This window comes from Passer domesticus, chromosome 1 (genome assembly GCF_036417665.1).
Source record: "Passer domesticus isolate bPasDom1 chromosome 1, bPasDom1.hap1, whole genome shotgun sequence".
NCBI classification, from domain to species: Eukaryota; Metazoa; Chordata; class Aves; order Passeriformes; family Passeridae; genus Passer; species Passer domesticus.
This window is the reverse complement of record NC_087474.1, coordinates 34,157,599-34,170,945: the sequence shown is the minus strand read 5'-3', so window position 1 is coordinate 34,170,945 and position 13,347 is coordinate 34,157,599. Positions and strand designations below refer to the sequence as shown.

At 44.4% G+C, this 13,347-nt stretch overlaps 1 protein-coding gene across 2 annotated transcripts; it reads right to left on the bottom strand.

Annotated features, from left to right (window-relative positions):
* Positions 1-4,496: 4,496 nt before the first annotated feature.
* PRR15 (proline rich 15) lies at positions 4,497-7,906 on the bottom strand. 2 transcript variants are annotated; one of them, XM_064413360.1, is made up of 2 exons: positions 7,506-7,906; positions 4,497-7,039 (listed from the first exon to the last, which is right to left on the bottom strand). In XM_064413360.1, exon 2 carries the CDS (start codon positions 7,028-7,030, stop codon positions 6,668-6,670), a length of 363 nt encoding a protein of 120 aa, XP_064269430.1. In that variant the 5' UTR covers positions 7,031-7,039; positions 7,506-7,906; the 3' UTR covers positions 4,497-6,667. The 2 variants fall into 2 exon arrangements, with proteins under 2 accessions (XP_064269430.1, XP_064269427.1); XM_064413357.1 differs by lacking the exon at positions 7,506-7,906 and adding an exon at positions 7,353-7,459.
* Positions 7,907-13,347: the final 5,441 nt, after the last annotated feature.

Genomic DNA, 13,347 nt, shown 5'->3' with positions numbered 1-13,347 from the left:
TGGTAAATAAACCAGAAATTTTCCTTTTTTACCCTCTCACCTTAGTATAATTTTGACAATTTTGTGTAGCTACACTCCCTTTTTATGAGGTTTTACTGAAGCTTAGAGACACAAGGGTACTGAGACACCATTGAAGTAAATGGAATCAGACACCTCAATGCTTTTGTCAGTGTGACCCTTTGACCACACTGGAAATCTGCAGCTGCACGAGGGGAGACACATTCCCACACCACTAGTTTACACACACATCTTAGGATATAACTAAAATGTTTTTCCTACCTGTGCAAGTGGGACACCAATGCCACAGATGCAATTCCACCTCTGCCGATCTCTGGTTCCAGCTGAGGTCTCAGCCATGCCCTGGAAGTTGCTGTGCAGTGATGTGTTAAGTCATGTTAAAACTCCCACATACCCAAAGGTTCCCCTCACAGATCTAAAACTTTAGCAATCCCATTTGAAACACTTGCCTCCACTTTTTACACCTTGGTTGTCTTAGGTACTTTTGGCATAGTATGACTTCTGTTCTCAGACAAGATGCATAATTTTGTTCACATACTTGGAAGCTTTACTTTAGCCCTATTTCCTGCATTTCCTTTCTTTAAAGTAGGGATGATGGATGCCTTTTTTCAGGAAGATGAAAGGATCAGTCTTCAGGTGAGCTCACTTCTCCAGAGCACTCCACAACTGCACGATTACGAATTTGAGCTTAGATTTATGCATAAGTCATAGGTTTATATTCTAATTTTGTGGAAACCTCTTGCAGATTACAAGCTCAGCCAAATTCTTGTTTCAGCAGAAAAAAAGTGAAAAAGCAATCAATAAAACTAGAGAGGTAATACATAGTGTGTTAGAATACTCATTAAAAAGGTATCTGTATGGTAAATTATTACAGCAGAAAAATAAAAATATATGGATTAAGAAAAAATAGCTGTCATGAACGAAAACAGATAATATTTTAAGTGGTTCAATTGATCATTTAAAGTGGGACCTCAGCTTTCTAAAGCTTATGTGATTTCAGTCATGCTCCACGTCTGCTGTTCTAATGTGATTCTTCACTTTCCCACTCTTTGCCATTTCAGAGGCAATTCAGCAGATGTTAATTAACACCTGTGATAGCTAATATATTACCTAGAGGCATTTTCCTACCTACTGTTAGTCAGTGGAGAATTGAGCCAGGAACAAACCATAACTTGCCAGCATTGCAGGAAGAATTAAACTACCTCAAAATGCTCAGTGCAGTATCTAGCCATGGGCTTGTCTCTTCCTCAAATGTATGCCAGTGTAAAATGCTGTCTGTGTATGTTCTCTACATGTGCCTATTTCATAAATTCTACTTCTCTAGCTGTTTTAGGGTCTAGCAAGGAGATTATTATAGCACTGGTATAACACAAAAAGAACACAAGAATAGAGAAGTTGGAAAATATGGGTTTTCTTCTCCTCCTCCTCCCCTTTTTGCAGTGGTCTGAACTACAGCATTTCTAGGAAGTACTGTTGGCAGGATTTCTCTTTGAAGTTTACACCATGCTCCTATGATGTTAAACAGGACAGGTGAACCAATTCTGTTTTTTGGAAACTTGTCACTGAAAGGACGTGCCAAGATAAACACAACCAAGAATGCACAGACTATGAGGCTCCTTCTGTTTCCCAGGTAGTCATAGAAGACTAAGGCTCAGTTCTGCTCCTGTTAATGAAATTAACAGTGGAAAAGGGCCCAGAAACAGATCTATTTTAACTTTTCCTTTTCCCTTTGCCACTGAAGTGCTCCCAATCTCCTGTCACTGAAGCTATTGAGAGATCAGTGGATGGTTTGTCTGCTCAAACATTTACAGACTGAGGATAGAACAAAGACCCGGAAAGCAAAATTAACTTAAGTCAGCAGTGGGGAAAAAAAGGTGAGTCACCAAAGTTCAAGTGCACATTACCTCAAATTTTTCACTCCAACAGGCATTCAAAGGTATGGTTTTTATTTTCAGTAATGGGGAGAGAAATGCTCTTTGCCTCCTTATGTAAAAGGAACTACCATGATGAACAATAATTTTGGATGAGGGGAAAGACCTGAAACATTGCAAACAGGCAGCAGGAGGTTCACAGCACACACAGGTTTGTCTCTGAGAATCAAGTTTATTTCCCACATCCCAAAACATCTGATAGTCTGGTCACTAATACTCTGAAAAGAACCATTCTTTTTCATTTAACTCACAAGAAACCTGATGTTTTGATCTGATGAGGATGACTCACCAGGGTGGATTTTTTCTTAAAATCATGCCCTACAGCTATCATGGAAAGCCACTTGCTATCCCCAATGCACGTATTATCTGATGTTATATTGCTTTATCTAGATAAAATGGGCAGTAAATAAAATTCATAAACTGCAGCTGCTAATCAATATTCTTTAGTTGAAGACTACATTCAAATACTGTTTCTTAGAGCTACTTGTGAATTTCAGATGTGTCAGTAAGGATAAAACTGATAAACTACTTCACTACTGCTGGTGTCTGTAAAATTGAGCAACTTTATCTCTTTGGTTGTATTCTGAAATGAAAAATCAGAGCCAGCAGGTATTTACAATAAATTGGAGATGAAGGGGAAAGGTTTGCTTTTCAAAATGGTGTAATTATATGGTGTCAAATACTTTTCTATAACCAACCCTCTCTTGCTCCAGCTTTTAAAAGACATCTTAGAAAATACCAGGTTTGAGTTTCTTCATTTTGTCCTACCAGATAGAGTCCAAAGAGGCAGTAAAATGAGCTTCATTTGTGGCTGCATTTGAAACAGCTTGTCTTCTGATATCAGCTATTTAAATGAGCCAAATTAAACATGGACTTTAAGGTCGAGCATCCAGCTGCACTGGCCAGGCCAAGGCCAGGAGTTCTGTCCTTCAGATTTTAGCCTTCATATGAGGTTATCGTGCCCAGGGACAAGAGACTTAATATTTTAAATATAAAATTATCACTGGTGCCATTACAGTTAAGAGAGAACTAAAAAAACAACAAAGAAAAAAAAATACACCACCATCACCATAAAATCCCCCCAAAACCAAAGGAAAAATAACACCAAAAAACCCCCAAAAAACTCCCCCCAAAAAATCAAAACCAAACCAAATGAAAAAATCCTACAATCCTTCCCTCCCTCCCCATCAAAAAAAACCAACCAACCCTCCAAACAGTGAAGACTCCTCTCTTCCTCCAAACACTAAGGTCTCCTCTCCATTCTTCCAGTTCAGTTTAAGTCATACCCTGACATAATATCTGAGGTTAGAAGTCTTGAGGCTTTCAAGGCATTTATTCTAGCATTTCCAATTTAGGAACTTTTCTGCAGGTGCTCCCTATAATCTTTGTTGAGGTCTAGACTGACCAACCTACAATAGCAGAGAATGATTCACCAGGCAACCACTCAAGAGATTTATTTTTAGTTTTGGCAAGAGTAGGAATAAGCAAGCATATACTTTGCAAGTTTATTTGAAAAGTTCATTCTATTTGCTAAATATTTAGCTTTTGCCCCAAACCAGCAATCCTTAGTATCTGGGATAATATTAAGAAAATTGCACTATAACTGACATAGCTGAGGTTCACCTCAGCTTCTTATTTCTATTTATTTTGTCAATATGTCACTATGGTTATAACAGAACAAGTATTGCCTATAAGAAATTATTTCCACTTCAAGGGTTAAAACCAGTAATTCAGGTCTTCCATAAAATGCCAGGTTTTTTTTCTGTATCAGCTTAATTAATTTACATTTGTACAGATTACCTAAGCTTTTTTTGGTGCTCTGGCTGAGAAACCAGAGAACTATTTCTGTACAACAGGTTATGGCCAAGAGGCCTTCTCCTTCCTCCTGCTGGCCCTGCTGCGTGGGTGAGCGCTAAGCTGCAGGTACTGCTGTGCACAGAGGGCAGGAAAAGTGAGACGAGGCAGCCAGCCCTTTTTCTCATGGATCTAGTTTTTCAGTGGCTGCTATCATATTCATTGAAGCAAGGATTTGACTGAGCAGGAAGATAGAATTACTTCTCCTTCCCACAGCTCAAGGTCAGGATAAAGATGGAGGAGTGCTGTGAGGTATTTTAGGTGCATTTATTGACTTCATATTCTGACCAAATTTCCAAGATGAAAGTATCATAAGCAAGGATTAAGACATGGCTAATATTTAGTCACATATTAGCCAGTATTGATGTTGAACTTTAGCAGCAGCCATCTGAACAGCACACCAGACTTCTCAAATAAAACCCAAATTGGATATTTCTTGTGCCTAGGTAAAGACTTGCAACCAACAAACCTGAGGTATTTCCAAAGAGCAAACAGAGGTTCACTGTAGAACAAGGCAGCTTTGAGGTACAGAAGAGAGGAGGAAACTGTATTTTCACAACAGTTCAAGTACTAAAAATGCAGAAAAGCATCTACATAAGATATATAAAACATTAGTCTGCATTCATTCTCCAGCCTCTGGCTAGTTCTGAGGATCTGACCCTCACAGAACTCACACCAAACTAGATACAGGAGTTAAGAAATGCAGCAGTGCAATTTCTGCTTGCTTTTTCTTCCATTTTGGGCACACACACATACAAAAACATTTCTTTGGACCTTAGAATACACAAACAGAGGCAGGCTACTTCTGCCTGTAAAAAACATGAACAGTTTGCCCTCCAAAGGTAGTATGACAGCCCTGGCAGCAAAGGCACCCCTTCCTGCCTCCTTCCCCCCAGCTCCCATCCTGGCTTAACTGTAGCTAGAATAGTGTTCTTCATCATTCACCTCTCTGTTTCCAGCTTTTAAACTTTCCTCCTTCTCTCTCACCTCCCTTTTTTCAAGAGTAGGTTTGCTCTGATTGCTACTTCTCAAGAGAAGGATTTCAGATGTCTCTTGACTGAAGAGGCCTCCCATAAAGGAAGCACCTTCAAGGAGAAAGTTTAAAGATCTCCCCTCACCCCACCCCAGATCTTTTCTTAGTCAGCATGGAGTCAGCAATATAAAAAGCCAGTCCAAACCCAGCACCTTGTAGTTTTACTACAGGAAATTAAAAAAAACATGTATCTACACACTGGGTGGAGGAAAAACAAAAAAAGCTTTCATGGAAATAGATTTGATGCTACAGTCCCTTTGTCCTCAGGTTTCAGAGTCTGAAGGAGTGAATGACCACCGAGCACCTCAGCAGCTACGTTGTCTGAGTTTATTGCACAGGAGCTTTCAAGGTTCATTACATATTATTGTGCACATTGAACCACGGGGCACTTGCCCAGCATCTAGTGCAACATTTCAGTGATTGTCAGTGGCTGGTTTAATCCATATTTTCAACTGGAACTCACTTATTCCCTTTCCAGTCTTTTTATTTTTAATTGACCTCAAATGATTAGTTACAACCACACAAAATCATAACTGCATAATACTCGACTGTTTGGAAATAATTTTCAGTGCCTGCCACTATGTAGTATCTTGTATTCAGAAAAAGTCTAAAACCATTTTAACTATATAAAGCATATTGCAAATGCATTTAAAATAAATAAGTCAGTTGTTGCTACATCACCTACTATCAAGAAATGTATAATTGGTAAGTATTTTTAGCTGATTTTGCTCTGTAAGGCACAACACCAGTACAAATCTGGCTTATATTTATTTGTCAAAAAAAAATCCAAGAGCTCTTAGGGGGAATGGATAACTACTCAAGTGAAAGCACATTATCTCACCATCAGAAGAAATCCTGGGACACTTAACCTTGCTTCAAAAGCCTCAGACAAGGTAAACAATAAACACCTCCAGTGGTGCCCAAGCCTATTTCCACATCAGAACTGCAACCCTGCTTGTGGTCTCCAGGGCTGGTCTCATCTCCCAAAAGAATGTTTACATCTTACCACACAATTTCTTCATTGGAGGTTCATTATCCCAGTTATCACCAATTATGTAAAAATCATGTATCCCCTGGGTAAATAGCGTGAATTGCTAGACAACATGGGCCTCCCTCTGTAACAACTATGAGGGACCACTCTCTGAAACACCTGCTTTGTACCACACAGTAAGAGGGAGAATACCAGCATGGTCCTGCCTTTTCCATATGTAAATGTGATGTGATATGGGACATGGGCAAAGGCAAGAGCCTGCCCTTCACACTGCCTCTCTTTGGACACTCGTGGGGGGTGGAAGATGTGGCTAATGCAGGACTTTCGGCACCACCGGAGGTCCTCGGCCCTGAAATTAGATAAGAGCACTTTGCTCCCCCCTTCCTTTGATAAGACAGCTTGTGAGATGAAAGCAGCAAAGTGCCTCCTCAGCTTGAGAGCCAGAAGGAACTGGGTCACAGGCCCCAGAGTCAGCACGTTGGCTCCTAGCAAAGGCTGCAGGAAGGTTAAGAGACCCCACCATCGGCCTTGGGATAGCACCTTTGAGTCCGCTCACCACAGTACAGGGTGTTTATTTGTGTTTTTTTTTTTTTTTAAGACAATCACATCGTCCCGTGATCCAGGGGTTTGGTATTGGCGGTGTTCATGTAACACAGCGCACGCGATTCCCTCGCCTGGCAGCGGTGCCGGGCTCCCCGCAGTGTCCGGTCAGGGTGTGGGAGGCCGCTGCCTACATGTCACCCGTGGGCCCAAGCCCAGCTGTCAGCGGCTCCGGCTGCCTGTCCCGCCAGTTCTCCGGCCGCCCATCCAGCGGCAGCTCCTCGGCAAGGTCCTCCTGGGCTACTCGGCCCCTTGGCCGCCATGGCCCGGGGCGCCGCCGCCGTCGAAGACCTCGGGGCTGTCGGCCAGCAGCGAGGTGCGCACCTTCCGCCGCTCCTTGAAGCGGCCCGAATGGGACACTCGGAGGCTCCGCCGGTTGCCAACCGCGGTTCCCGCGGCGTCGCCGCTGCCCAAGGCAGCGGGCTGTTCCTCCCGGCCGTCGGGGCTGGGGGTGTCGGCGGGGGTCTCGCTGGCGACGGGGTGCGGCGGGGCTACCGCCGCTTCCTTGTGCTTCTTCTTGCTCGTCAGCGATTTCCACCAGGGCCCGGCCGAGCCCTTCACGCCGGCCCGAGGAGCGGCGGTGGCCGCGGCGCTGTCCGCCATCTCGGGCTCCTGCGGGGGGGAAGAGGGCGAAGACGGGTTGGCAGCCGGGCACGCCGCCTCCCCACCCGCTCGGCGCCGGGACTCCCCTTGCCCAGCACCGGGGGACGGGCAGCGCTGTCGGGGAGGTGTGCCCGGCGCCGGGAGGGGCCTGCAGCGAGGGCAGCGGGGAGCGCTCTGCGCCCCGTCGAGCGGCTCGGAAGCGCCGCCCGCTCCGTGCGCGGCTCGCACGGTCTCAGGTAAATGACGGCCCGGAGCCGGGCCGCGGCACCCGCTCCCTGCACTCGCCACCCCCACACCCAGAAGCAGACCCGAGCTCCGGTACCTTGGGGCTGCCGCCTCCCCGCGGGACCAGGCCGGGAGCCCGGCGCGTCCTGGGGCTCCTGCGATGGGGATCCTTTCGCTCCCCCCTCCCTCCTTCCCTCCTCTCCCCGCCCCGCCGGCTCCCTGCGCAACAGGTACGGGAAGCGACACTGACCTGCGGGCCCGCCCGGCTGCGGGAGCGCACTCCTGCCCCGCGGGGAAGCGCGGCCGCCGCCGCTCGGCCCGGCGGCCCCCGGCGCGGCGGGGAGGGAGCGCGGCGGCCGGCGGGGACGGCGGCCGGGCGGCTGTGCGGGGCGGCGCGGAGCGCAGCGGCGGCAGGTGCCGGCCGGCCCCGCGGCTCGCCCCCGTGGGCGGAGCGGCGGCCCGGCCAGCCCCGGGGCCGGGCGGCTCCGCTCACCTGCCAGGCTCCCGCGGGGTGGGGCGGGAGGGGCCGGCCCCGGGACCGCGGGGCTGCGCGGGGGAGGGTCGGTGTCCCCTCCAGGGAGGGCCGGCGGTGGAGAGACAGGGGGAGGGGCAGAGGGAGAGGAGGAAGAGCAGGGAGCCTCAGAGGAGGAAGAGCAGGGAGCCTCAGCGCAGGTGAGGCAGAGCCGTCCGAAGATGGATGCGGTGTTGCCGGCGTGCGTGGCCGAAACAAAATATCACTGCTGTTTGTTTGTGCACGTGATGGATGTGCGTGGGAGGGTATTTTAGAGCCTTGAAGAAAATAGAATTGTGGTTAAGTGCCCTTCTTTAAAGAACGAGTGGTGCTGTAGGTCACACGGTGTAGTCTGGTAGTATTCAAATTGACTTTGTATTGGGACTTTGACTTTCTGTGTGGTGATGGATATATGACCATACAAACGACTTTGTCTTTTTTCATTCACCCAGAAAGGAGAAAAAAGATTTGCTTGTGCCACACCATGTGTTAGAAGTGATTATATGTTCTTTGGAGAACTGTGCCATGTAATATATATTTGATTCCTAACGCCCTTCCCATCAACAGTGAGCCACTCAAGGACGCCTATGATGGTGCAGAATAGTGTGTGAAGGCAGCATATCTCAGCCCCATCTTCTTTTGCAGATCAACTTCTGCTACTTGCAGCTTCCCGGAATAGCCCATAAAGATAAGAGGTATGGAGATTGGTGAATGCAGGTTACTGAGGGAGAGGAGCCTGGGGCATGCCCTTACATTACTCTGTAGAGTGCCCTCTTCAAAGGCAAAGGCTTTGGGATAGGGAATCATACACTTGAATATGTACACTCCAAACTGTCTATCATATCAATTAAAATCAACAGCAAAAAAATTATCCTATGGAATAAAACACAAACTTCCAATGATAAAAGATGGCCTTTACATTCCCTCCTAACAAGTAAGCAACTAACATTTTCCAAGACACAAAGCACCAGGGCATCAGGCTCTCTTGGGCCAAGGGCAGTAGCAGACCACAGAGTCAAGTTTCTCCTTGTGACAGTGACCTACTGCTTTGCTACTCGTATCTGTAGAGAAAGAGAACACCAGCATCTCTCTCCATCTTGTGTCCCAGGAAAGTGACTGGGAAAAAGGGAATTTATGTAGAAATTAAGGTAGATTTTATTTTTAAATGCTGTTTCACAAAAAGCCTCTATTATAGCTTTCACTCTGCAAATAGGCTTATACAAAACATTTAGTATTTATTTTATTTCAATTACCATACACCTGACCTCTTAGCTCACAAAATACCAAACTTACATCAAATCAGTGTGGGTTTGTTTGCTTTTTTTTTTTTCCAGTTAAACCCATTTCAAAGAGTCCTAGAATGAGAGATTTTTCCTTTTTGACAGTGTACTGACAGCAGAGTCTACTGAAAAGAGAGAGCAGGTTGGGAAGCTTTGTAAGAGACGTGGGAGTGGGAGGATGCTGCTTCCATGAGTCTGTGGTGGTGCAGGAGGACAGCAAAACCTGCTCTGCTTTTGAAAGTCACAACATGCTGTTCCACAAGATTGTCACTAAGGTTAGTGTTTATACAAAAACAACTCTGACAGTGAAAATATATGCTCTCTGCCTTTCTTGCTGCAAAAGTACTTGTTGCATTCTTTCCGCATACATATATTTACAGTGTTTATTTAAACAGAAAAGTAAATAACATATTGCCTGTTTCAATGCATGGAAGTTGGATAGCACATTCATCTAATAAGACTGCTGCAGTTAAATTCTGTCCTGTCTTTGCAGGAGGTCAAGGTAAAAAAGCAGTGGAGTTTTGTAGTTCTAGCTAGGGTGGATATGCAGGATTCTAGCAGGTGCCCCAGTACACTGCAAAATAAAATGGTAGGGCCTTTTTTTACATTATAACATGCTCCATTTGTGTACAGTTGGACCATATTGATATAAGTTTCTTCATAATTCTGCAGGCTCTCCAAAATTCAGAAATATCCTAGTATTTTCAAGACTTAGATTCTCAAAGACTGATTTTAATGTCAGTCTTCAAACTAATCTTATTTACAACCCCTAACAGTTACTGCAGTGAATGAAAAAAAAAATAGTAGTTCTTGCAGTTCCCACTATCCTTTTTTCAAACTTTGCAGACCTTATTGTGCTGATGTTGAAATTGGGCTGTGGAAAGCTTGGATTGCCAAACCACACCCTTATGTAATCGTGTTGAGGGGACCCATCTCTACTGGCAGGACAAGAGAGGCAGTGCCCACTGCAGACATCAGCCTTCCCAACACCATGGAACACTTTGGGTTCCAAAGCTCTGATATTAAATGCAGTTACAATTATACCAAAGGAACCCCCAGAAGCATAACATGCACTAGTGAATATTGCTATCAGAACTCTCATTTTCCCTGAAACCCCAACCATCCAGCAAATATACTGGATGTTTGAAACTTGGGCTTCTCAAATGCTAATGTTAAGGCAAATGATGTGATCACACCAAATGAAAAGAGCATGGCACTGGCACCTATAGAGAGCAGAGCTCTGCTAAGGTCAATCTTCCCTGTTGACTATCTTCCAATATTCGACATTTGTATCTTCAAGTTTCAATTCAACTCTTAACCCTGCCCTGATATACAACTGACCAATTGGCTCATTAAAAAAAAAAAAAAAAAAAAAAAAGCAACACTGACCTGCTGGCACAAGTTGGCCCTTTGACATTCAGCATTAAAAATGGTTCTTGGAACTCCTAAGTCTCAGAGCCTAAAAGTTATGTTAATTTAAACCAATGGACCCCTGTACAAAGGAAAAGATCACACAAACAACTGTCTCCCATCTGTGTTGAGCTGCCAATTCAGAAGAAGCCAACAGTAACTTAATTTCTTGTAGATTTAGATTTCCATGTGCTAGCAGCATCTTGAATCTTAGTTTTTACCATAATAATCACAGGTTATTTTTACCATAATAACCTCCAGCCATTTTATAATGGGCAAGAACATTTTCCCTGTTGACACCAGGCTGCTGCTCAAGACTGTGGACCTGCAGCATTCATTACCAGTCTACATCTGCTCTGCCAAAAGAAAAAAAAAAAGGAAAAAAAGAAGAAGAAAAAAAATTATTACCAGGGCATGGGTTTTAACCCTGCACCTGGTGTATTTAGCTTATTAGTGGTGACTCCCTGGCATATTTCATATTTGGGCCTCTGTCTGAATGTGCACTGGTCAGGCATGGTTTCAAGGCAGTGGAAGCAAAGGATTATTCCCCTCAAGCAGGATGGATGAAACTATACAAGTTTGTCACCCTCCCCAACTTTATTGCAACAGGCTTTGCACCCTCCAACACTTCAGTTCACAACCACTCCTCATGTAACAGTCTATGACATGCATTGCACCATAGCCTCTAGACAAAAAATGAGTCTCAAAGGCCACAGGTGACACTGAGAGGACCTCATTTAAGTACAATGTCATATGGATAGGGCATGGTTGCTTTGACTCCATTTTATTGACTGACACAGGTTAAGTTTTCTGATCTTACCTCCAACACTAGGGTAGACAACATCCTTATTTACATGGGCCCTGTGAAGGTAGCTCTGTGAAGGGAGCTAGTCCTGTAGCAAGGTGTTAGCTTAGTGCTAGTGCTCATTCTCATTCAATGGGAAATTCAGCTGCAGGGATAAATCTGTCTCAGAACTCAACAGGTTCTGAAACTTTATCTAAAATACTACAAGGCCCAAAATTTCATCAAAACAGACTATAAACACAGATCCTCAAATTTTCAGTTCCCAGCCAGCCTCTGACATCAGCCCTGTTCTTACATTTATATGTCCATCAGCAGTCTGATTCTTTGAATCTCAAACTCTTAAAATTTTTCTTCTCTTTCACCCTTTATCTGAAGATAAAACTAAGGTCCTATTGCTTCAGCAGATCAGAAAAATATGGATATATATGGTGACTATTGACACCAGTACCCTTCCTAGCTCTGAAGGCCTTGCAGAAAAATCTGTTCATCCAATATCCCTATTCTTAACCAGAGAATCCCTGGAAGTCTGTATGGGAAGACAGAGCTGATCATTAGTGATACCAACATGCTGCAGTTTTCACAACTTTGGGAACCACTCAGTCATTAGGGCTTTAGATTTCCAAGGTCTGTCCCTACTTTAATTAATTCCTACTTTAATTGTAACTGTGACACTCATGTCTGAAACAACAAAAACCCCACCATGAACAATAGCTCCTTATTGACATCATCCCTATAGCATCATTCCTATTCCCAGTACTGAGGGCTGTGCAGCTTGCAGTGACAAGACTGGTTCTTCAATATTTGGATTACTAACTTAACCCTAACTGTTACCTATGGATGTTATGATATCTATGGAGCCCAGTCTCCTGAAGTTCTTGGGCTGCAGCATGTGGTAATTAATATGGATTTTGATGTACATTGATCATCATATGTGCCCTACAGTAGAACAGAAATTAAGGTATCTTCAAATATGGCTGGCAGCAATTTATGCTCTTAAAGATCTAACTCTACTCCTCATTATAACATTCCTTTTAGTGGTAGTAAATGGCTCACACTTTCAAGAAAAGAGAATATTTTGACTGGCACCTTGTCAGGGCTCTGCAATGAAAGCAGCTTCCAGTGGAAATCTTGGTTTTTGCCCTCCCCAAATCTGCTGCAAACTGAACCCTGACAGTTTTTCTACTTACAAGCAGCTGTTAATTTCTACTGTTGCTTACAAAGCATTTGCTCCATCTGACACAAGCTTTCTTCCTAACTGCAGTCCTTAGAACTTCCTGCAATAATCCACGTCCTTCAGGCTTTGAAGGCCCAGTCCTGGCACTACCTGTAGCATCAGCATAATTATATTCAGAACACCATTCCTTTGGAGAAAGATAATGTAAAGTATGGCCCCATATAAGATCTATTGATGTCCTGAATCTGCAGGCCCTAGAGCACTCAGCAATAATCTTAGCTCCCTAAGGTTCAGATTTCTGAATCTTAACTGTTTTCTTTAATCAAGGAATTAATCTCTACAGCTAAAGAACAAAAAGCGTATTGATGCTCTCACCCTTATCTCTATGAGCCCTATAGTCTCTTCATTCCCTTGAGATAGATGTAGGGATAACAATGTAATACTGCTTTGAAGATCCAGTTGGATGGCATTCTTCTTGCCTAAGTGTTTGTGAACTACCTCCCTATTCAAAGAGTTTTTGTGCTTTCAGTCCCTCGTTATGGGTAGGGGGTTTATTGGCACTGCAATATTTTTCCTCTCTTTTTTGCAGAACTTCACTCTGTACTTGTCAATAAAAGAGATAAGAAGATGGTCAGACAGGCTCCTGCAGGGAGGTTGCAGAGGAGTTGGACTAGATAGCCTTTAAAGGTCCCTTTCAACCCAAACTAGTCTATGATTCTGTGATTCAGTCCAGCTATTTATTACTCCAGGTATTTTCAGCACCTCTCCAAGGTCTCACTAAGCCCAGAGTTTAACCACACCTGCAATCCCTTCTACCTCCTGTGTGCTGTGTTTCCCAGTAGTAAGTACACAGCCCAGGTCTGTCCAAAACCTTGTTTCAGAAGAGACCCCAAACCTGATACATTCCTTCCC